This window comes from Callospermophilus lateralis, chromosome 3 (assembly GCF_048772815.1).
Source record: "Callospermophilus lateralis isolate mCalLat2 chromosome 3, mCalLat2.hap1, whole genome shotgun sequence".
In the NCBI taxonomy this organism is placed as follows: domain Eukaryota; kingdom Metazoa; phylum Chordata; class Mammalia; order Rodentia; family Sciuridae; genus Callospermophilus; species Callospermophilus lateralis.
The window spans coordinates 17115376-17140099 of NC_135307.1; the positions used below are offsets into that span (position 1 = coordinate 17115376).

A 24724-nucleotide genomic window follows, 5' to 3' on the forward strand; every position below is an offset into this window, starting at 1 on the left:
CATGAGATAATCTTGATAAGTGGTGCTATGTTCCTGATGGAGTAAGAAGACCCTCATGGAGCAAGTAAACATAAGGACAATTTCTTTCATCTGTACAACTCTGCACAGTTTACAAAGCATGTTCACATTGGCTGTCTCCTTATGGCAACACTGTAGGTAGAACTAGCCAGAACATTGGGTGTCCCATTTTACAGTTGAGGGAGTTAAGTTTGGCATGATTGGTTGTGATCCCTACTGAGAAAGATGATTTACTAAAATAAGCAAATGTTGGCCTGATATTTTGTATTTATTACTGATGGAGAAATGCAGTATGGCTTGGAGAGATTTTGACTTTCTATTCTGAAACATATAATGAAAGATGCTTTTAGGAAAAGTATGAATTGAGTAAAGGCTTGTACATGTTGTTAAAGCAGTAAAAAGTTACTGGACACAAAGAAGAGGGTGCTGAACAATTTAATCTGTAATGGAGAAAAGCTATTGGCAGAGTCCCTACTGCTCTTCATTATCACTTAAATATTGAAAAACTAAGGAAGGGAGAGATTTAGGTTGGAAATAAGAAAAGATTTTTATCTCACCCAAAGCTTCCTAAATTTTGGAAAAGTCTTTCAATAAAGAGTCTGGAATCTCTTTCATGAAATATATTTAGAAATCTTGGATGTTTATATAAATTGGAATCTTATTCAGAGATGAAAAATGGAACTCAAAAGCATTTTGCAATGACCTCTTAGAAATCTGATCCCAAGGCTCGGCAACGGGTAGATGACTTAGTGGTAGGAGAGGAAAAATTCTATCATCATACTTGTTCCAATCCTTTTCAACTAAGTAAACATTAGTTTTAAAAGCAGCAAAAATGAAATGAATAGATTTCAAACATTTCAGTTGGATGCTTAGACTATGTCTCACCCACAGTGGAGCAAAACCTTTTCTATTGATCAGACTCTACCCTTTCATTGTCTGTCTGGGAGAAGCATCCACCAATACGTGGATGTAGTAGGTCCCTCTAAGGGATTTTTTAACTCCATCAAGCTAAAGACTGTGAATAATACTTCCCCATAAATAAACAGGTTATAGAAACACGCCTGTTTCCTCTGTTCCTTCTAGTTTTATTACAAATTAAAACCTTAGACTGACATGAGAATCAGAAGTTGTTTTTTAAGGCATGTGACCTTGCTAAGGTTCTTATTTTTAAATTCTGTAAAATGCCATATGTGCCTGTCGACTTGGTATGTGTGTGTGTGAAAACACTCCTCTATCTTTGAAACACAGCCTTTTGGGGGATAAGAAACAAAGATACCTTCTTTGACTAAGGAGGAGAGAAATTTGCTAAGCGGGGATACAACTGCCTTCTGATATATGAATATATGGCATGAGTTCATAGAAGGTGCTATCTTCATGACCTGCTGTGGTCAGGAGATATTTTTTCCCCTTGCACTCACCTTATCTTTAGATACATCATGTCATTAAACATTATTAAAAAGCAAATGAGTTTGGCTTCTTTTTTTTTTTAATCAATGTCATTAAAAATAGATGAAGGGAATATAGTTGACTCTCCATGTCTGTGGACTCTACTACCATGGATTCAATCAACCTCTGGTTGAAAATATTTGAAACATTTGCATTGATACTAAACTGGTAGATATTTTTCCTTGTCATTATTTCCTAAACAATATAGCACAACAACTAGTCACACAGCTTTTCCATCATATTAGGTATTATAAATAATCCAGAGATGACTTCACGGATAAAGGAGGGTAAGAATAGTTCCTATGCAAATGCTTTGCCATTTTATGTAAGAGGCTGGAACATCCTTGGATTTTGGTATCCATCCATAGGGGGGAATCCTGGAACCAATTCCCAGAGGATGACTGTATACTAAACAGACATAACTACCAAATGCAATCCTTGATTAGATCTTGGCTGTCTTAGTTCATTTGTGTTCTATAACAAAATACTTTAGATTGGGCAATTTATAAATAGAAACCCATTTCTCAAGTTTTGGAGGCTGGGAAGTGCAAGATCAAGGTGCCAGCAAATTTTTCATCTGGTAAGGACTCTCTGCTTCCAGTGGGGCAATCTTGTAGTATTCTCAGGAGACTGAGGGCAAAAAGAGTAATGTGGGTGAAGCCCTCATGTCCTAATGGCATCCCAAAGGCCCCATTTCTTATTACTGTTACATTGAGGATTAAGTTTTAACATGAATTTTGCAGGGACACAAACATTCAAATCGCAGCATTTGTTTTTATTAAAAAATCATGTTTCTTCGTGTCTGAAAATTTTCAAAATAAAAAGTTGAGGGGGAAGAAAAAAAGAAGTAGTAGCTCAACCTCTTCAAAAAATTACTCGGGGTGGTTTGGTGGTAACCTAGAGGCCAGAGGGAATCACTTCAAAACTTGTGAGAGGCAGGATTATAGCTCTGTGCGTTTTTGATAAGACGTTTCGCACGATGCCTTTTGGAGCTTAAGTCATACTTTCTTAAGAGCTACGATTTTAAACAGAGGAACTTGCGAGGGAAAAGGATGCAGTTCCTAGGTTATGAAACATGTTCTATAGCCGGAAGCTTTAATTACAACTTCTTTGGAGTTCATAGTATATCGTCCTCTTTAATCCCCAATCAGAGGTTTGAGTCATCAAAATAAATCTGCAGGATTTACTCACAGAGTTTATTATTGAGCAGCTCAGCTTCAGTTTCCAGGGATATGATATATGACACCTTCTGCCCTTTGACTGCTGATGTGTCTCCTGATTTCCAAAGCCAAAGCAGAGTCCAAGATTAGGGCAACATCTATTTAAGGGTGTGTTTTTGCAGGTGCTGGTTGGCACATGACGACTGAACGTAGGGATGATTCAATGCTGAGAACAATGTGGAAACTTCACTGGGGAAAGAAAACACTTCTGGAAGGAGAAGTTCAAGTTGACATTCATGTATAATAACTCCATCAATGTCCCCCATGAGGGGGTATACACAAGGACGTGCGTGAGCTCGCGCGGAGCAGGGGGGGGGGTATCTCTGAAAGATGACTTGGAAACCCGACTGCGGTTCTTTGGAGAAGAGGGTTTAAAGGTTTCTGGCCTAGCCGGAGGAGACACAAGACTGGGATTTCTTCTGGATTTTAGGAAGGATGAGACCAAAGACCGGTCAATGCATTCAATCTGATATTGGTGAATTCAAAGTAGCTTCTGGTCAGATCCACCCCTCCCCCTGATGTTTGCGGCACCAGCACGAAGCAGGATTCCCCAAGCTTCATCCCTCGCGGCGATTCGCTGTCCCAGGAAATTCTCCTTTCTCAACTCGGGATCCGTGTTCCTTACCCGCCACCCCGAGAGCTCCCTGGCTGCAGGCATCACCCGCTTCCGGTCTCACTGTCAGCTCGGGCTGCAGCGAGGGGAGAGGGCTTAAGAGCTCGTCAACTCCGGGAAAACTTCGTCGTCAGACAGGACTGGGGTTTTCGGGCTTCCCCAGCCCTCCCACGCCGGGTCACACAGCCAGCATTAAAGTGTGCGGCAACTATCGCTGCTGTCCGCCAGGCAGGTTCTGAGCTGCAGAGACCCGGGCGACCGGCAGCGCCGCTTCAGCACCGAATGCACCCGGGACGTGGCCGCCGCCATCCAGGGGCTCCTGGCGGGGGACAGCGGGTGCAAGGAGACTTTGCGCCACGATGCTTTGTTTTTCTGCCGCAGGAACTCGAGGCGGTCGCTTTTCACCAGACTTAACCCGCCCGCAGCAATAGCCATGGAAGTTGCAGCGGCGGCGCAGAGCGAGAGGGGACCCCGTGGCGCGGCATCTTTTTTGGATGTTTCTCCTCCTCACGGGCCACTTCTTTCCTCCTTTGGGTAAGCGGACTTAGTTTCTAAATAGCCAAAGAGTAGAACTGAAGATGATGGAAGCGAATTAGAGCAGCACAAAGCGTTCATGTGCTCATTGCTGGGTTTGCCTTGGGAAGGGGTCTAACATCACCCCCACCCCAGGGCGGTCCATCCCAAATATCGCAGTTCAAGGAAGAGTTGCGTTTGATTTCAGGCATGTTGCAGTAGAGGGTGCTGGGGTTTATGTACTTATTTATTTTTGGTGCATTTTTCTTCCCACAAACTTGTCTTTGAAAATATTCCAAGAAGGGAGATTGAAAGTGGAGGATAAGAGCGAGACCTAGAAGTCAATGGCTGGGACAAGGTAAGAGCGGAGGTATCAGTGATTTAGCAGAAAGATGATCTTAAGGGCCAGAGACTAGTCTTTATTCCAGATCAGCAGCTGTAGACACTCATCCTGCTCCCCACCCCAAGAATGTCAATCCCAATCCTCTCCAATCCTTCAGTGACTGCCCTACTGATGCCATTCTGGGGGAAGGTCTTTCATTACCCAGGGGCCAAACATAACTTCTAGTGAGGACCTAGATGTTAAGTAAATAATGTTTGTTGATTGATACTAAATCTGTATTTTGTGCCACAGAATTTTGCCTTGGACAGTGAACTAATTCCCTGATGTTGACCCAAGTATGGCCCAATTTATTTTGCAAAGGAGGAGGGACTGGAGTCTTGGATAACATAACCTTTAGATCTTCATTACCCCCAAATAATCCAGTTGACAGCTTCATAGTCAGATTCCTGGGTCCAGGGACCAGATGAGCTCACAAGGTTCTGGCATAAAAAATATGGGCCTTTGGCTCAGGCAAACTTGGGTTTGAATCTCTATGTTGTGACCTTGGAAGGATTTCTTTATCCTCCTGAGTCTTGGTCTTCTCATCTGTTAAAGCAGGAGCTTTCTCAAAGAAATGTAGGGAAGATGAATGGAGAGGAAATAAGAGAAGGCGAAGGAGCATCCAATAATATCAGTCTTGCTTGCCCATCCTTGGAGAATTCAGAAGGGAAGGAATCTTTCTCTGCTGACCTCTCTCTGACTTGGGTGGAGGTAAAAACATTACATTGCAATCCCTGGGCCTGTGAAGATATGGAGGAGAGGGCAAAGTGATGCTCCAAGGCCCTTCTTAGAATCAACTTTCTTAGGGCTTAGGAACAGAATTTCCACACATCCTGGTGGGATGAATGGGAAAGGCAGAAATTCTGAATATCTCATTTCCTTATCTCATTCATGCTCTCTGTCTTCTACTACAGGAGGTAAAATGTGGAGAAGGTAGCTCTGAGGCACCTGGGGAACCTGCCCAAAGGGCTGAGGAGTCAGAGTAGCGCCATTGGAATGGTACCATTTTCCCTGTACATGATCTGCAGAGAACTCAGGGCTCCAGCTTGGGCTGCCTGTACGGCCAGTGACAAAGCATTTAGCAACTTTCCCACAGACCACGGTGGCCCTTCATGGATCTTGCCCTTGGACTTGGAGACCTGGATGTGTTGGGGAAAGTGGGGGGTGGATGATGGAAAAGGTACTGCTGACACATGGCTCCACAGGGTCTCAAGAAGTCCTGTAGTGGCATGCAATTCAGAGAGCAAGTTCTAGTGTAGGGTTTCAGGACCACAGCTGGGTGGTTGGGGGGTGGCAGTCACTTTCTCATTCATTAGTAAAGGCAACAACAATATAACCTGACCTTCTGGCACCAGATCCTCTTATTCTTTTCCATAAGGCTAGCACCTAGCACTCTGGAGGCTGAAGAGGTGTTCAGTTTATGCATACGTTAAATGAACAATGAATTTTAGTAACCTTATCTATACCCGGCAGTAATGATGACTTTAACGACTTCTATCAATTCATGCCTTCATTTAGCAAGCATTTCTTGAGCATCTACGATGTGAAGGGCCCCATTACTAAGCATCCTAGGGAATTTTATATTGATACTTCAGAGTGCCTCTTTGAGAACCTCAGTACAGGCTTTTCTGGAGACTTCAACACAAACCCCTGTGGTTTCTCGCAGAGCTAGAGACTAGGGGTGGGGATAGTGTTCCCGGTTTAGCCACTTTCTGGGAACATGATTGGGGGTCTCTTTGCACTTCCCGGTCCTGGATCCCTGGGCTCTCCGGCTACTGCTCCCTGGATCCGCCCGGCCTTGGCAACTCCTCTTTCCTCCAGGGCCACGGCACCTCTCTCCAGCCCTCTCCCCAGCCTCCGAGCGGGAGTCCAAGTCGTACTGCAGGTAGCTGGGGAAGGGACCGGGCTGCGCCTGGGGAACGAGCTTCCCCGGATGGGGAGATCGCAGCTGACGCCGAGCAGTCCCAGAACAAAAGGCTCATGACTGGCACTGGCCTCCGTGGAGTGCAGTGGGGCCGTGGGTTCGGGGCTCAGGCGGGAGAACCAGGAGCGGGAGGGGACTGGAGTGAAAAAATGAAGTGACAAAAGAAGGGGAGGAGGCGCCCAGGGTGGGAGCGGTGAGAAGAGGTGATCCCCGAGGCAGAGGTCTGCGGCGGGGCCGCAGCAGCCCTTCCTCCGCCTCCTGCGGAGCCTTCCAGGCAGCCAAGCGTGTCTCCGGCTGCAACTCCACGGAGCGCGCCGCGGCCGCCTCCCAGCCCGCCGCCGGTCGGCCTTGCCAGTAAGTAGCAGCGCGCCGGCCGCCCGCTCTCGCCCCGCCCGGCTTCCTCGCCGCTGCTCCTGCTGCCTCCCGCCGCCGAGCGGGCAGGTCCGCCACCGCCCACCGCCTGGGGCCTGGCACCCGGGCTTAGTGCACCTCCGGGCCGGGAGCCTCTGTGCGCCGCGCGCCCTGCGCTCTCCCGCCGCGGCTGGGCATCTGCGGCGCGCCACGGGGAGGGTCGGCTTCGCGGCGCGCTCCCCCGGCGCCGCGCCACCCCTCTGTCCAATGGCTTTCGGGGGGTGGGGAGTGGGGGGCGTCGCCCGGGGGCGAGGAGCGCGGCTGGGGTGGGGCGTGTGCGCTCTGCGCCGCGGAGCTAGGTTGACGTGCCCGCCCGAGCGCGCGTCCGGGAGTGTGTGTGCGAGAGTGTGTGCGAGAGTGTGTACGTACACGCCTTCGGGGGCCGAGTGACACTGCAGTGGGCTTCTCCCTAGCCTCGGCCTTCCGGCTGCTCAGCCCCCAACCTGCCGCACCGCTTTTGGAAAGCAGCTTGGTGGCTCTTCGTCTTCCCGAGCCTTCTTCTCCATCCTTTCATCCACGCCTGGCCAACCTTACTTTTTCTTTTACCCACCCGGCCGCAGCAGACCGCCCCTCAACCGGTGCAGACACCCAAGCCGTCTCTAATTCTTCCCTAAGCCAATATTTCCCCACTTTTCTCTGGAGCCCCCCTCCACGAGCCAGTCCAAGGCTCCCCCATCCTTGGAAATTGTTTTGTTGGGCTGCTGTACCGAGGCGTGTGAAGCTCGAGGGCTTTATTATTATTCTGATTCTTTTTATTTCCCCCCCTTCTGGGCAACGGAGCAATGAAATTTCCAATCGAGACGCCAAGAAAGCAGGTGAACTGGGATCCTAAAGGTTGGTATTTGCTACTTTTGGTCGCCCTTGCCTGGCGTGTGCGCGCTTCCATGAGTGAAAGCACTCTTGCCCCTGGCAGCGTGTGTCCCGAGGCTGGGAAATGCCCCTGGGGACTGCAGCACGGGTGGGAGGAGGGCGGAGGCAGCGTGGGTTCGGAACCCACATAGCGCCTGTCATTACCACATAATCATTGTCCTTCCTGGATTAAAAAAAAATCTATTTAATGATACACCAAGCTGACTTCTTGGTTTGAAATTGCACCAAGTGTCGATATTTGCTTTTGACTTTGGGTGTGCATGTGTGTGTGTGTGTGTGTGTGTGTGTGTGTGTGTCCTTTGTTTCTGCTGATCTTTGTCTCTCTGGCAGATGGGTGGGGTGCTTCTCCTGGACCTGGAGCTGTACAGCAAGCCCTGGGTGTCCTCAGTGGGAAAGGTTTCCTGGCAGCAAGTGAGGCTCTGATCTGTAGCCACTGTCCCTGGGGATGGCCTTTCGCACAGGGCAAGCATAATAATGGAGCCCCTAAGGCCTCTGGAGTCTTCGTTCAATCTTATTACCAAACTAGGCAGCTGGTTTGGTTCAGGTTGGAGTAGAAGCGGGCGGGGGGAGTGGTTTTCGAGATGGGTGGGGCTGGCAAAGGCTCTGGGAGGGGTCTCACAGTGTGCCCACTGCAGGCAATGGTGTGATTTACATGCTTTTTACAAATGTTTGTCTATGTGCCTTCCCTGCAAAATAGGTAGATTTGTGTGTGCCTAGTGTTGGTCACGGTGACTGAAATTAGCATCCAGATGTTAAGGTTTCTCCTGAGTGATTAATAAGGGAGCTGAACACATTGATAGCACGTGTCCAGTTGTGACCAGAAAGCTCTTCAGCGTGTTCTTAGCTCATCTGAAGGCTGAACTGGGCTAGGAGTGGCCTCTGGGTGTGTTTTGGGGTTGGAATTTATTTGGTGGGTGGGTGTTGTGTTTAATGTTCTTTATGAGGAGCATTTCTTCTCCAGAATGGAAACAGGAAACCCACTCAATTTGTTAAGTAAATGACTTATGAATTGACAGGTAGTTTAAGACTGAATGGAGAGGTGTTGCCCTTCAAATACACTGAGTTTTTTTTTTTAAACACCTTAAATACAATCCAGACTTACCTTGTTTTTAAATCTCTAGAAATATGAAAGTGTTTTTTTTTTTTTTAAATTCCTCCAGAGCATATTTATTGAATACCAAGCACAGTCTTAGGCACTGGAGATATGGTCAGAACAGGGCAGACAAAAGACTCTACTTCCTGTAGTTTACAGTAAAGGAGACAGATCTAAAGCAATCATTGCTTGGAGAAGTCCATAATTAAAGTCTATGTATGCACCATGAGCATCAGGATTTTAAGGAAGTGTTTGATAGAAGAGATTGACAAGGACCAACGGAGGCTTGTAGCCAGGGAATCCTTCCCTGAGGAGATTACACCTGTGCTGAAACCTGAAGTAGGAGTTAATTGACCAGTGAGAAGGGGAATTTTTTTCAGAAGAGGGAATGGCAAGTACAGAAGTCCTGGGGCACATGTATTTGAGACCCTCTGAAAAGAGGTTCATGATTGGAGCAGAGAGCAAGGGAGCTTGTATTTTAAGATGTGACAGGGGATGGGGTGGGTGGGTGATGGTGGATCAAATTCCAAAGCCCTGGTGGTGTAAGAGGTGGAGTAGGATTATGGGGGGGAGGAGGAGTGCAGTCTTTAAGTACTGAAGAGTTTCAAGCTGAAGAGTGACATGATCTGAACTGAGTTTTAAAATAAAGGTCGTGCAGCTCTCGTGGATATAGGAGATGAAATGCAATGGTGCATGGAGCTGGGTGGTGGCCGTGGAAAAGGAGAAGTGCATGGAGGAGGGAGCTGGAGAACGTGACGTCATCAGGTGTGGAGGTGGAACCCCTGGAGCTACTGGAAGGCAGCCACAGTGGGACCACCGTTGAGAAGGCTCCTGACTTCAGTCTAGGTCTGGTCCAGTGGGAGATGCCCTGGAACCACCAAGGGTGGGCAGTTGTCAGAGTGGAGGTCTCCTCTGGTAGGGAAGGAGCACTGTGGAACTGATTTTGTGAAGCTGGCCTTGACTTTTTAAGTTTATTCTAATTAGTTGGCCTTGACTTTTAAAATACATTTCTGTGGGATCATCATTCTACAGATTCATGTCCTGGCGTAAGTGACATACGGAGGATCTTTCCACTTGTTACAGTGAAGGAAAGAATGGAAGTAGCATCCACAGTTACTAGCGTTGCTGCTAAAAATAAAAAGGCTTCAATAAACAAGCACTGCCTACCAGGTGTTTTATGTACGTTATTTCATAGTTTCAAAATACGGATCTGATGTATGTTATCATCCCATTTGACACTCGATGGCCAGCGGGATGACATGAAGCTGCCTTCCACTAAGTGAGGTGCTCGACTTATTCAAGGTTGTTCCTGATGGTGGAGGTGACCATGGTCTTTCTTAGCTAGGGACAGAGGCAGGAGGAGAGTGAGGCTTAAGGACAGCGAATCTTAAATCTGTATAGAATTATGTGCCAGACATTGGACTTCTGATTTTCATACATTAATTAACTTAATCTTTGCAAAAATCTTAGGGGGAAGGTACCGTCCTAATTTCATAGACGAGAGAACTGAGGAACACAGAGGTGAAGTAACTTGCCCAAGATTGCAAGGTATTGGGACTGGACTGGAATCCAGGCTCTGAAACACACTTTCAGTCTGTGTCTCTTAAGTTATTGGGACCTCTGGCTCTTGCCTGGTCCAGGAAAGGAGAAGCTCATTGGGAGAAGGAGAAGGAGCGAGGAGGAGAAGGGGCAGGAGGAAAGGAGGAACAGAAGGGAGGGACAAGTCTTTGAATGAACTAGCTGTCCCTGTGAATTGTTTTCTCCACCAACTTCTCTAGGTAACAGCACCTTCAGTTCTCCATCTTGTGGACCAGTCACTGGCCACTGGACAGACTTTGGTTAAGTTCTGCAGAGGTTCAGTTTGATACACCAAGTGTGTTTATCAGAGCAATAAAGGAGGATGTAACATACAATAGAAAAGTGAGGCACAGTTCACGTAATGGGGTGCTTCAGTCAGCTTTTTTGCCACTGGGACTAACAGACCCAACAAGAACAATTATAGAGGAGGAAAAATTGATTTGAGGGCTCTCAGTTTCAGAGGTCTTTGTCCATAGACGGCTGGCTCCCTTCCTCTGGCCTCAAGGTGAGGCTCAACATCATGACCAGTAAGCAGAGAGACAGACACCACTCTCCAGATACAAATATATACCCCATAGCCACACCCCCAATGAACTGCTTCCTCCAACCACACCCACCCGCCTCCAGTTAATCCCATCAGGGATGAAATCTCTGATTAGGTTAAGGCTTTAATTCAATTATTTCTCCTCCAAACCTTCTTTCATTGTCTCACAATGTGAGCTTTCACAGGGACAATGCATCTAAACCGTAACACAGGAACTGTAGGATTGAGTGTGGAACCCTCAGGTGGAGATGCTTAGGAGTTATGGAAGGAAGTTGTAATTATGATGCTTTGCTCACAGCCCCATTGCCTGACAATTTAATAGCACCAAATGATGGTGGTTTGAGAACAGATTGGTTTTGATTGCTCTTAGATGAATTAAGCAAAGCACTGTCAAGAGGTGTACGCACGAAAATGAAGCTGAAGTATGAAATGATTAGTCTTTGGTGGGCTGTGTCCTTCCTCCATAGTCACAGAACTGAGCCTTCAACTAAGAGGGGTGCTGTTTGGGTAGAATCCACACAAAGGTAGATTGGCACTGAAGTCTCAGCTTTCAAAGCAGAATTCATATGCATTTTTTGATCACCAGGATCATTTAGTGGTGATTTTCTGCTTGAAATTAGAATTTGTTTGCTGCCTCTCTGTGTTAAAAACTTTTAAAAGCCAAATGAAACCAGTTGCTGTGTGCCATGCCTGTAATCCCAGTTACTCAGGAGGCTGTGGCAGGTGGATGGCAAGTTTGAGGCCAGCCTTGGCAGTTATTGAGTCCCTATCTCAAAAAGAAAAAGAAAAAGAAAAAGAAAAAAGCCAGGAGATGAGCAAACGACATTCACATGGATTGAGGCAGACAGATCAGTATAATATAAAAAATAATGTGGACTGGGGAGCAAAGGAATTAGGTTCCAGAACCAGCTGGAGTGACAGCTGTGTGACTTTGGATTTCTCCTTTAGCCTCTCTGGTCTTCACTATCTTCCCATGTAGAAAGGGGCCATTGACCTGGCTTTATCTGATCTTGGACCACTCGACTTCCCTTTGTTTCTCAAGTCACACTCATTTCTGTCTCAGGGCCTTTGTGCTTGCACTTTTTGCTGTTCATAATGAATGTTCACTTGAATGGATGAGGGGTGGATCAGAGAGGATGGAGGGCTCTAAACATCTGGGAAATTCCAGGTCCCCCTCTCTCTACACGTGACAACGTATAAATAAGGAGAAAGGAAGAATGTCCTCAAATAGCGGGGCATCAGAAAGGCGAAATCACGACACCGGAGCTGGATTTTTAAAAAACACCCTCACTTTTTTTGTGCCTACTTTTTTTCCCCCCATGCATACTTTAAAGCAGAATTCCAGACAGGCCTGTGGTGTATGTGAGTAGCACATTTCAGTTTACAGAACGCTCTTCACAAATGATCTCATTTGTTCTTTAAACAACCCTATTTTTGTAGGTATTAGAGTCTCAGATTTACTGATGGGTAGACTAAGATGTAGAAAGGATAAAGGTGCAAACAGGCAGAACCGGGGCTCATCCAGGACTTCCGATGCTCCCATCCAGAGCAGTTTCCCTCCAGTTTCCCCCTCCCCAGGCTCTGTCCCTCCTACAGTCTCCCACTCCTCCTTACCCCAGCGTGTATTCAGAAGTTCCTCTGAGGGATGTGGAGGAACTGGCTCTCTGTTGATCAGGGAGTCCTTGGTTGATGGCTGTGTTTACCAGGCTCCCACAGGCTGACAAGGTCATTACCCCATGAGTCACAGGGAAGACCCTGGTGCCCATTCTGCTGTGCTGGCTAAGGGGAGGAGATCTCAGCTCCTTACGAATGGGAGCCAGGCTCAACTTACTAAGTCCCTGAAGTGCTGTGTTTATTCATGTGTTTGCAAACACACATTTGCATAGCTTAGATTTTCTGGAAGGAAAATAATCTATTTTTGATTATGATATCCAACTTTCAGGAGAACAGCATTCCAAACGGGATTAATAATGTTCCCAAATCATCACAATTATCTTAGAAAGTACAGAGGAAGGATGTTCCAAAGATGTTCTGGGCCAAGATTTGGCTCAGGGCTCTTTTCCAGTAGTGTCTAAGGGAACTCATCTTCTCTTCACCCTCCTAATCATTCAGAGTGGATGGGTGGCGGGCATGGTGGCTTGGGAGGCTGAGGCAGGAGGATCATGAGCTCAAAGCCAGCCTTGGCGACTGAGCAAGGCCCTGTTCCCCCACCAAAAAAGATATATAGATATAGATGGATAGATAGATAAAAGGGCTGGGTGTGGCTCAGTGGTTAAGCACCCCTGGGTTCAATCCCCAGCACCAAACAAAACAAAACAAAACAACAACAACAACAAAAAAAAACCCCAAAAGCCTGCCGCTGGATGGGTTGCTTTTGCTCTTCTTCCTGTTTCCAAAACATCTGTGCTTTGGCTTTTTCTTAAAGCAGGTGTGTTTAAAACAAATACAGTATATTCTTGCCCCAAAGTGGGAAACTCCCCCCACCACTGAGATATGGTGCAAGGTATATTTAATATAGGGACAGTGAGTTGGTGGATTCCTTTTTACTTAACCTATAGGGAATTATACACAGAAAGTATAACGATGAAGCAGAAAGAAGCCACTATACCATGGTCCATTAGGAGGTTTCAGTTTGGACAGCTCCCTTGGTGAAGTAGAAAAGTGAATAAAAGTGAGTTATTTCCCCCACGGCCCCCCCCCCCCACGCCCCGTACTCAGATACTATTATAAAGGGTATTTACTAGTGAACTGGTGAGGGTTAGAGTAGGTTAGGGGCTCAGCTCTGCATGGCTTGGTTGGGGAATGGACCTAAATGTGACATTAGGAGTGAGGTTACCAGGTTGGCCACACCCCCTGGCTGATTGCTGTCCTTGAGAATCAAAGGGCCCATCCGCTCGCAGGCTCGGATCCTCTGGAGTCTCTCAGTAGAAGCTTGTGGTTGGCCTGGGCCGGGCCCACCGCCATCACTCACAATGGTGGGAATGAGCACCTCATATTTACTTTCTAGAACATTTATTTGTGTCTTGTGGACTCAGTTTGACAGTTTTGAGATTTTTTTCTTTCGCATTTGTGAGTCCCGTGGGTGGAAAATGAAACCTGACTCCCAGTCCATCACTTCAGCCTGGAGAAGCAGGTGGGAGTGTGTGTGTGTGTGTATGTCGGGGGGCAGCGTGAGGGCCACAGCCATTGGCCAAGGAGGGTGTGGACGTGAAGGCACTTGTTCTCCTCCTTTGCCACACCTAGGTTCAGGCATTAGAGGTTGTGGGGGTGGTAGGATATCAGGGGATTCCAGTGGCTTTCGATCCCGTCCCTTCCCCTTCCTGTGCAAGGAGGTTTGAAGCTGAGTGGGATGGTGGGAAAACAGGATTGGAGAAGAAAACCAGCAGGTTACAGGCAGCTTCTCCTTCTCTCCTTCCTTCCTTCATCCCCACACCCCATTCCTACAGAATTCTCATCTCAATTTCTATTTCTTCTGCAAAATTTCCTAATTTTTTTCCCCATTCAATTACCCAACATTGGGAGTAATAGTGAGGTTTTCAGTTAAAACAAAAAACAAAAAACCAAAAATGACCCTTGAAGAGGCAATGAGATTTGCTTGGATGATAGAGAACTTGGAAGTCACAGTGACCTTTGTAGCAGGTCAAAAATGTCAATATTTTAAATTCTGATATACAAGCTAGCAGCCATCTCACCATTACTGGGAAATGAGTTTCTTATGTGCAGGCAGGCCTGGAGGTGCTCAGAATAACAACACATCAAATATTTTAGCAGCATAAAGATAAATAGTATAACTTAGTGACTTTCATGTGATGCGAGTCTGACAGGCTGAACAGGAAGCTGTGTGCCAGGTGAGATATTTGACGGTTGAACATCACCCACTTTGTCAAGTGAGACAAGAAGTCAGGCAACAAGTGTTGAAGAAAAAGGGTTCAGGGAAAAGCTTAGAGAGGAGATTATATCCACTAACATATATATTTTTTCTTTACAAATTGGGGACAGTCTGTTGCTAACTATTTTGACTATGGACCAATCTGGAGCAGCTCCTGGGATCTACTGGTGGAGAATGTTGCTTTAGGCTGATGACATTCATTTTTTTTTTTTTTTTGTGGTGGAATTTGAGGCGATATGGGAAACCATTCTGGTAAATCTGGTTCAGTGTATACTTTACAATACCCTGGTGGGAGATTAAGTGAATGTGGTAGTCATTTAACCTGAGTCTAGCAAGATGTCACCTTCTGTACTGTGTGAGAGAGAGGCTAGGGTGGGAGGCCCTGGGTTCTAAGGCTGGTTCTGACATTTACTTGGAAGAGGAGGAAGTTGAATCATGATCACTAAGGTCTCTTTGTTTCCTGATTGTCCTAATTTAAGCTGCATCATTTATTAGTGGCTGATTCGGGCAAGGAATTTCATTTCTCTGTGACTTGGTCTCCTCTGTAAGACAGAGATGATCAGAGCCAGTGCTTCCTTGATCTGTTGTGCAGATTGAATGAGGTGGTGCATGCAAAGCTCTGGGAAGAGTGCCTGAGCCAGGTCAGGGACCCACGCGTGACACCTGTGTCGTGCTGTTGTGAAGGTCTGTGGATGCGGAGCAGGCTCCAGCTTAACCTCTTGAGAAGCATCTGGGTCACTGTCTGGATCATCTGGGGCGGGGGGTGGGCCATAGCAGACCTACCACTCCTGAGACCAATAGGCTCCCAGTGTTGTTGGTCCAGGTTTAAAAAACCCTATGCTGTTCTGGATAAACCGGAGAAAAGACCAGTGAAGGAATATGATTTGGAATCACAATGCTTCAGCCTGAGTTATTGTCTGTTTTTTAAAAATTTTTTTTTAATTGTAGTTGTACACAACACCTTTATTATATTTATTTTATTTTTATGTGGTGCTCAGGATAGAACCCAGCGCCTTGCACGTGCTAGGCGAGTGCTCTACCCCTGAGCCACAACCCCATCCCCTTGTCTGACTAATTTTATTGGCTGTGTGTCTTAGTCCATTTGAGCCTCTATAACAAAATACCATAAATGGGGTAGCTTATCACAGCAGAAAACTATTTCTCCCTGTTCTGGAGGCTGGGAAGTCCAAGATCAAGGTGTCAGTAGATGTTAGCGTGATGTCTAGTGAGGGCTCATCTTTCTAGCTCATAGATGGTGACTTTTTGTTGGGTTCTCTCATGGCAGAAGGAGTGAGGGGGTCTCTCTTGGGTCTCTTTTAGAAGGACACTAATCCTAATACCATCACTGAAGGGGTTAGGATTTCAGCATATGAATTTTGGGAAGGTCACATGCATTTACAGCATACCACTTCATGAACTTGCTCAAGTCACTTAACTTCCTGATCCTTAGTTTTCTTCTGAGTAAAATACAGATCACAGTAACACTTTATAGTTGCTAACGTGATCAATTGAGATAAAGATTTATAAATGGTTAAATTGTAGACCAGCATTTCCCCAAGTGTGTTCTATGATATAGAACGCGAGTCTCAATAAGTGCTCTGAGGAAAACAAACAAACAAGCAAAAATCACTGTGGTCAAGACACTTTCTGTGTGTGTTGGGGGGATGCGGAGTCCTGCATGGAGGGTCTCCCAGTACCTTAGTGTGTTACCACACTGCTGGGTAACAAATAGCCCCAGCATCCAATGGCTTAAGTCAACAATAAATACTTATTCCCTCATGGGTTAGGAACTAGAGAACAGATCCACTGGGTGGTCTGGCTAGGAGTCTGTCACCACATCGTGGTCAATGTCCACAGTGACCTGTCGTCTGATGGCCTGTTGTCTGATGGTTTGCCTGGGGCTGAAGGGTCTCTTTCCAAGATGGCTCATTCATGGGACTTGCAATCTGCTGCAGATTGTAGGGAGAGGCCTCATTTCCCACCAGGATGGGCTTCTCAATGGGCTGCTTGTGTCATGCGGTACACAGGGTACACAGTGGCTGGCTTTCTCCAGAGCGAGCGATTCAAGAAAGAACAAGGCAGAACTGGCAATGTCTTTTCTAACCTAATCTTAGAAATCACATATTGTCACTATGACTGTGTTCTGCTCATTAGATGCCAGTCTAAGTTCAGTTCACATTTGGGGAGGGGAAGGGGAGAAGGAGGTCACTTTGGAAAGGAGGAGTGTCAGAGAATTTGAGGACATATTTTAATATCCCGTGGGCAATTTCTTCGTATATTTATTGCTTATGTATTAAGTTCTAGGCATGGTGCTAAGTGCTTTCGAGTCATTATCTCATATAATCTTCTTTATAATCCCAAGAAGCAGGTGAAATTATTCTCCCTGCTTTTCAAGTGAGTAGGCTTAAATAAGTCACCCATCATTATGGGCAGTGTTGTGACTTGAATCTGGGTCTGTCTCACTCCACCTTGTCCTTTTTTTTTTTTCCTGATGATCCTGCAGGACAGAAATCTGCTTAATTTTGTTTGGCCCTGCATTTTCAACTGAATTACAGAACACTTATTGATTTAACTCCATTTCCTCTTCCTTGTACTCACTACATTATCCTAGAAAGACAGTGAGCCTGATGATGATTTATATAAAACACAAATATATGGTCTTTTGCTAGCTCCCAGGATACCCAGCCGTCCAAACTTTTTGTATTATTCCAATACAAAAAGCATTCATGGAACCTGTCTTCTGTGGGACCCGTGCAGTCTAAGCCTGTTAAAACATTAACAAAAAATGACCACACAACATGCCCTATTTTTCCCTCCCTGTAAAACCAGAGGTTGAGTGTGGAAGCTCATGGTCTGCCTTCTCTTACTTTGCAAGCTCCCTTCTTTTATAGACCATGAAAGCATCTGGGCTGAGCAGTGGGAATTCCTGGGGACGGCTGTCTGTGCGTCTTGCGTCTGGGGTGTCCCTGCCGTGGTGGTGGCAGGCCAGGGTCTGAATCCTGTGACTAAAGCACATGTCAGAATCTCACCCAGGACCGGTGGAGAGAGGACTGTTAGCACTCCTTGTCGTGTCTCGAGTAAACATTTTTTTTTTTAATGTCCTTATTGCTTTTTCTGTACATTCCTGAAAAAAAAAAAATTACTGGCAGCAGGGTTCATTTGATGCCTAGGGTTCCCACGTTTCCCAATGTTACACGCTTAGCTTATTCCTGGGGGCGATTTTGTATTCTGAAGGAAGTTTTGGAGCCTCTGTGTTTGGGCAGAGAAGAGTGAATAGGGTTTCCTTTGAGTGCCTCTGTGGACTTGAGAATGACCGGGAGCTGGACATTGTTGGATATGTCACTTTCTGCACAAAATTACAAAGACAGAGTCTAGGGCACCATGGGAGAGGGTCAAATGAGACTGCCTGGGGCCCCTTCACGTTCCAGAGCCAGCTGTCATGGTGTCTGTAGCCATGGCAACCAAGGGCAGATGAAGTCTCAGGATGCCAATGTGCCATTGTGTCAAACCTCTAGTTCTGTCACTTCCTCTTCTATTCCTTCATCCTGGAATCCCCCTCCCCTCAGTGACCGGCTTTGAGGGTAGCTTCTACACAGCGCCTTTTAGTTTCAAAGTAACTCTACCCTTCCTGAGACTCCATGTTCAATTCCTGGATCCACACTGGTATTCATTGTGACCCAGAGCAAGCCACATGCACATAATTTCCTTCGCATTTTCATTTTTACTATGAAAAATGGCTTGTAAGGCCTGGTGTGTACAGACTTCAGCTGTAACTTAAGTTGTGCTTAAAGATGGTGGCTCCTGGCACTCCATGCTTTGGACAGCTCTTTGGTTTAGATCTTGAATTTTTGAATGTGTTCTTAAAGAACAGAGAGAGCCAATGAGGCATGGTAAACCAGAGCTCTGGTCTTTGGTCAGAAGATTTGGATCTTTTACTGGCTAGAGAGTGAGATGTGGCACGGTGTCATGAGGTTGGGAGGTGGGAGGTGGTCAGATTATGCAAGGTATAGCAAGTTGTATTAAGGAGTTTGTCTCCCCCCACCCTCGAGCCTAATGGGAAGACTTGGAATAGGGTAAAATAGAAAGATGACACAATTAAGTTTTTATTTTAAAGATTATTTAAGCCGCTCATAAGTCCACCAATGGAGTCAACAAATGTATGTGGAGAATGAAGGCACAGTACTGGGTGCTGGAGTCGCCTGGGGTGTCTGAGTCTTCTTCTAGGAATTGGTGAAAAGCATCTGGGCAGAGAGAAGCTTTTCTTGACATCTTTGGTTTATGATAACCAATTCCACACCTCCAGTTGCACGTGGGAGGTGTATCTTAAAGCAATGGTGATTGCGTTTCAATTTCTGTTTGCTAAAATAATCTTTTCCCTGGCTTTGTTACTCAGTCCTTGATTCTGTGATAATCTGCATATCTGGTGTGAACAAATCAATAAACCAGAAACTGGCATGTCCACATTCTTGGGTACTTCAGACTCCTCTTGGAAACATAGGGCTGTGAGTCCAGCATAATGGGCTTATTACACTTGCCACAGACCTCTCCACGCCTGCTGTCCCTTTGTTCCTGGTGTGTCGGGGGCATTGTAACACTGAGGTATTTCCCCTTCAACTATCATGGGACCCCTGCTAGTCCTGTCCTTGTGGCCTCAGCTCAGGGGGCCTCCCCAGAGCCTGCATTCATGAGAGACTGTCTGCCCTGATCCTTTCTCTGCCAGGGTGAGAACACAGCTTCTGTGGGAGCATGAATGCCTGCTTGTCGGGAGATAATCTCTGCATTCAGCCTCAGCTCTAAAGACAGACACAGCCCACAGCCACAGGGGGTGGGATTTGAGGAGCCTTCTAAGTTCCCGTCTCCATGACCCACACTGCTCCTTCCCATGGCCACCAGGAGGCCTAGGATCCATTGGTTACTCCATTCACCAGCTGTTGCCATTCATCCATCTGGTTATTGTATAAACACTTATTGAGTAAGTGCCCATGGAAATGGGGCTTGGCGCTGAGCACAGAAAGATGAACCCCACCTTCCCCAACTCCCGGGGCTATGCGCCCAGAGAAGTCATGGCCTGGCACTGAGCCAGGTGCACAAAGAATTATGAGGTGCCACGGTAAATGCACTGAAGGAGATAGGGATTAAAACTTCATCTGCAGAACTTGTCTTAGTGCAAATGGAGTTTCTCAGGTAACACACTCTCTCAAGGGCCCATGGGTACAGCAGAGTTAGGTGTATAAGCTGGGCCAGGAGGAACAGGACCGGGAACAGAGGTGTCACAAGTTGAGGGATGGCGTCAGGTGAGAAGGGGAAAAGTTAGAGGTGCTCTGCAGAGACAGACTGAGGGCTCTGGAGGGCGCAGGTGTCAGGGAAGAGCAGGAAAGGGCCCTGAAAGCACACTTCCGTAGTGCAGATGTCCAGGACTCGTCCAGCTCACATTCAACTCTCTTCAGAAACTGGGAGGGACTTTCAAGATCTCTAAGCCCAACAAAGCTTCTCAGAAGGCACACTGAAGTCTAGATTTGCTGCCCTTGCCCAGACAGTGAAGAAGGGACAGAGTGAGTGTTTGAACCCTGTGTGGTCACCTCCATTATCCAGAGGTGCCTCTTCTGGCAATGCCAACATGTGCTGAGCTCATTTTTCTCTTCTTCTTTTGGGAAAAAGAATTATTGGGTCGGGCGCAGTGGCACATGCCTGTAATCCCAGCAGCTTGGAGGACTGTGAGTTCAAAACCAGCCTCAGCAACAGCAAAGTATCAAGCAACTCAGTGAGACCCTATCTCTAAATAAATACAGAGTAGGGCTGGAGATGTGACTCAGAGGTTGAGTGCCCCTGACTTCCATCCTGAGTACCAAGAAAAAAAATTATAAATGAGTGCTAGGCACAGTGGCTCATGCCTGTAATCCCAGTGACTCAGGAGGCTGAGGCAGGAGGATTGCAAGTCAAAGCCAGCCTCAGCAATGTAGTCAGGCTCTAAGTAACTTAGCGAGACCCTGTCTCAAAAATAAAGAATAAAAAGGGCTGGGCATGTGGCTCAGTGGTTAAGTACCCCTGGACAGGAAAAAAAAAAAAAGAATTAATGAAGTAGACCCAACTAAGAGTTGGAGTGTATTGATGTTGAGATTTCTGTTGGTCGGCAGCAAGTGCTGATTTATATGTGTCCTCAGCCTCTTGGAGAAGACATCCATCCATCCAACAGCAGACATTTGCTGCATGTCTTCTTTGTGCCAGCACTGTTCTGCGCCCTCCAGGTACAGTGATGAATAAGACGAAGTCTCCATCCCCATATTGCCAAAGCTCAGCGTCCCTTATAGACACTCAAGTTGACGTCCTCTGCGCTCTAGAAATCAGTTTCAGGCACATATTGGATAAGTAAAAGGGTTCAAAAAATATTACACACAGAATGAAAATGAAGGTATTCTGATGTCACATTGCTCTGCAAAAAAATCTTTCCATTGACAAGTTAGTATAAAATGAATATCCATCCTGCTGAAGTCAGCAACAGTCTGTCAGAAAATTCAGTGACTTCAAAGAAGGCTTCTGAACTGGCTAGTTTGTATTTAAATTTTGTGAAGAACTCCTGTTCATTAGGACTGTGTGTGCTGTGCATGTACACTGAGCGGACAGGAGAGTTTGGGTCTCCCCCATGATAGTGGCACGTAAATTGATCTCTAAGGAATTGCAGTGTGAGGTACTTAAATACACACACGTGCCCCCACACAGGCACACACTCTAGCAGACGGGAACATTTTGCTCTACAGGATTTCCAGAGTGTCTATGTCTTCTAAATGGGGGTTGGGATGGGCTTCTGTTTGGGATGAGGCTGGCCATCTCCAGGCTGCTAGAGCAGACAGGCGAATAGGCCAGCCTGAGTCACAAGAGCCGAAGGAGGCATCAGATGGTTGAACTGGCTGTGGTGTCCACCAACAATCCAGGGGTCCTGAGTGTTGTACCTGAAGCTTGAGGCAGGTCAGTGAGGCCGCACTGATGCTGCCAGGGCTCTTAGCTGAGTGGCTGGGAGAGGCCATCTTGCCAAAAGCTCCCAGAGATTTCTGCTGTATTTGAAACCAGTCCTGTTGGTCAGTGGTACTGATGACCACATTTTCTGACTGGCTGCTGCTAGAGATGAGATGTGTGATGAGAAGGTGTAGGTGGCCCCCCTCTGCCACTTCCAAGCTTCTGACCTTAGGTGCTAACTTACCTCTCTGAGTGCAGGTTATCCTACCTGAGATCCAGAAATGGTAGCAATACCCACCTCTGGGGATGGGTACGGTTGTGAGACTGAAGTGAGACTGTGCATCCTCAGTGCTGGGCATGGGAGGCACCTATTAGATGATGGCGATGATGTAACTAGTAGCAGATCTTTACTGAGGATCTTCAATGCATTAAGCAAAGTACTCATAACACATAAGTGCATAACACATAAGATATAATTTATTATTTTTTTGGAAGGGAGAAAATATCTTTATTTTATTTCAGGAAGTGCACAGGCATCCAGTCTGATTACTTCTGGAATTGCTTCTTGGTGCTAGTGGCCTTGGTGACCTTGAGTAGGTTGAAGCACACCATCTTGCTCAGGGGCTGTTCTTCCCCCACTGTGACAATGTCACCGATTTGGATGACCTAAAAGCAGGGGATAGATGCATGAATATGTTTTTGTAGCACTTCTCAAAGCTATTGTACTTGTGGATGTAGCTGAGATAGTCCCAGTGGATTATAATGGTCTCTGCACTTCATCTTGATCACCACGCCTAATAGGGTCTGCCACCAGGGAAGGGCCGTTTCTTGTCTATGATGGTACCCTCAATGGCTTCTTTGGGCATCTTGAAGTCCAAACCAATGTTCTTGTATTGCATGAGCTTCTCCTTGTTCATTTCTCCTAGCAAGACCCTTTTCTTGTTTTAAGAGATGGTTGGCTACTTTTGGTGGTCATGCTCAGTTGGAACGTCCCTCATCTTCCTGCCCACATGAAAAAAAAAAAGCTATAATTTATTCTTTCCAGTGGACTGTGACACTTTGCTTGTCCTTCTGGTTAATATCCTGATATTTAGCCATCCAACCTAGATATTTACTCATGGCTTTCAAAGAACCTGCATGTAGTGAGGGATCTATATCTATTAAAAAAAAAGCCCTAGCTTCTATAAGATGTAATTTACATACCATAAATTTATCTATTTAAAAATGTATAATTCAGTGGTTTTTATAGTCTATTCACAGTGTTGTGTGACCATCATCACTATCAGATTTTAGAAAATATTTACAACTCCAAAAAGAAATCCATACCTGTTGGTAGTAACTCTCCATTTCCCCTCAGCCTCTCCCAGCCTCAGGCAACCACAGATCTTTCTACTCTATGGATTTGATGAATACCACTGACCAACAGGACTGGTTTCAAATACAGCAGAAATCTCTGGGAGGTTCTGGCAGGATGGCCTCTCCCAGCCACTCAGCCAATATAAATGGAAGTTTATATAGATGGAACACCATGTAGCATTTTTCACTTAGTGTAATATTGTCAGGGTTCACTCATGTTGTGGCATCCATATCTATTCTGAATGAAGAAATGGACAACCAGGGACTGAGTGTGTGTACACACTTGGACATGGTCATCCCCCCTGGAAATACTTGAGCTGGGATTTGGCTTCAAGGCAAGACCTTGGCTCTTCTTGCCCACTCTGGTCTCTGGCTGGGCTTCTGTACCAGCTGAGCTTCATCTCTATGTAGGCCAGTGAGGCCCACTTGGGAGGTTGCCTTGCTCCAGGCCTGCCTGGTCCTCATTGCTGGGGTCATGGGAGTCCCTGATATTCTCCATCTACAGAGGACATGGCTCTGTGGCTATACAACTATATGGTGGCTTCTGAGACATGCAGTGGTCAGTTATTCTTTTGTCCATTTCCCAAGGATTATGCTATGACCTTGTGTTTTAGGTAGTTTTTTTTTACTATTATGACCAAAAGACCTGAGAAGAACAATTTTCGAGGAGAAAAAGTTGATTTGGGTCTCACGTCATCTCAGTTCATAGATGGCCAGCTCCATTCCTCGGGGCCTAATGTGAGGCAGAATGTCATAGTGGAAGTGTGTGGTGGAGGAAAGCAGCTGGGCGCGTGGTACCAGGAAGCCGAGAAGGAGAGAGAGAGAGAGAGAGAGAGAGAGAGAGAGAGAGAGAGAGAGAGAGGGAGAGAGAAAGGGGGTGGGGGGCAAGTGTGAGCGCCCTGCTTTGCAAGGACAAAATATATACCCCAAAGGCACACCCCCTGGGACCTATTTCCTCCAGCTACACCCTACCTGCCTGCAGTTATCCCCCTGTTAGGGGATTAACGCACTGATTAGGTCAAAACATTCATAACCCAATCATTTCACCTCTAAACCTTCTTGCACTGTCTCACACGTAAGCTTTTGGGGGACACCTCACATCTAAACCTGGGAAAGTGACAGAAATGCAAATGATGGGAGAAACATACTCTCTGGGTTTGCAGCCCAGCCGTCTAGTCACCAGTGTGATGGAGGAAAGGTCTTCGTTCTTTGCTCTTCTTTAGTAGTTGATTGTGGTGAAACACTGGAGTATAAGACATCTTCCCTGCTCCCCTCCTACCTGAACCCCCGCCACACCCCAGGGCTCCTCTGGATATATGAGATGGAGTGTCCATTCCTTAGTGGCTGAGACAGTAGCGGGGGTGGTGGGAGCAGGGAAAGGCTGAGCTCCAGTGCTCCCTTGGCAGGGATGCCCGTCTTTGTGGATCATCAGGGAACTAAGTGGGCTGTGAAGGTGGGATAGCAGCACATCCACCAAGTACTAGTCCTCCCTCACATTTCTAGCCCAGGCTATTCTAGGGAAAAGGCCTCCTTGGATCATCTAAAGTGCAAATGAGTTTTCCATGTTTCCTTCTACCATAGAAGGACAGTAACCCTGTGTACTTCCAGGTTCCTTTAGAAACACGACACCTTGCTTTGATGTAAAACTGATGGGGATTGGCCCTTGAATTAGCTAGGTGTCTGGAAGCATGTGACGGCTGGTATGTGCGTGACGTAGGGGAACGTGGTCTACTGTAGGCATCTCATGCAGTGGTTCCAGCCCTGGTCTCAGCTGATGTGGGACTTTCAGTGTCAGCTCTGTATGATGTAGTGGACGTCCAGTGCCTGTCCTTGTCCTCATTGTTCCCACTCTTATACACAGTGCCAACTTCTGACTGCCAATTCTTGCACCACCCCCCCCCTTTTTTAGCTGAAAC

At 46.5% G+C, this 24724-nt stretch overlaps 1 protein-coding gene and 1 pseudogene across 1 annotated transcript in view; one reads left to right on the forward strand and one right to left on the reverse strand.

Moving 5' to 3' along the window:
• The first annotated feature begins 7309 nt into the window (after positions 1 to 7309).
• Kcnk10 (potassium two pore domain channel subfamily K member 10) overlaps positions 7310 to 24724 on the forward strand; it is a 120742-nt gene continuing 103327 nt past the window's right edge. The window contains exon 1 of the mRNA XM_077109013.1: positions 7310 to 7361. Coding sequence (XP_076965128.1) covers positions 7310 to 7361 — 52 coding nt within the window. The remainder of the gene's footprint in view (positions 7362 to 24724) is intronic.
• LOC143393647 (small ribosomal subunit protein uS17 pseudogene) lies at positions 21999 to 22450 on the reverse strand (annotated as a pseudogene).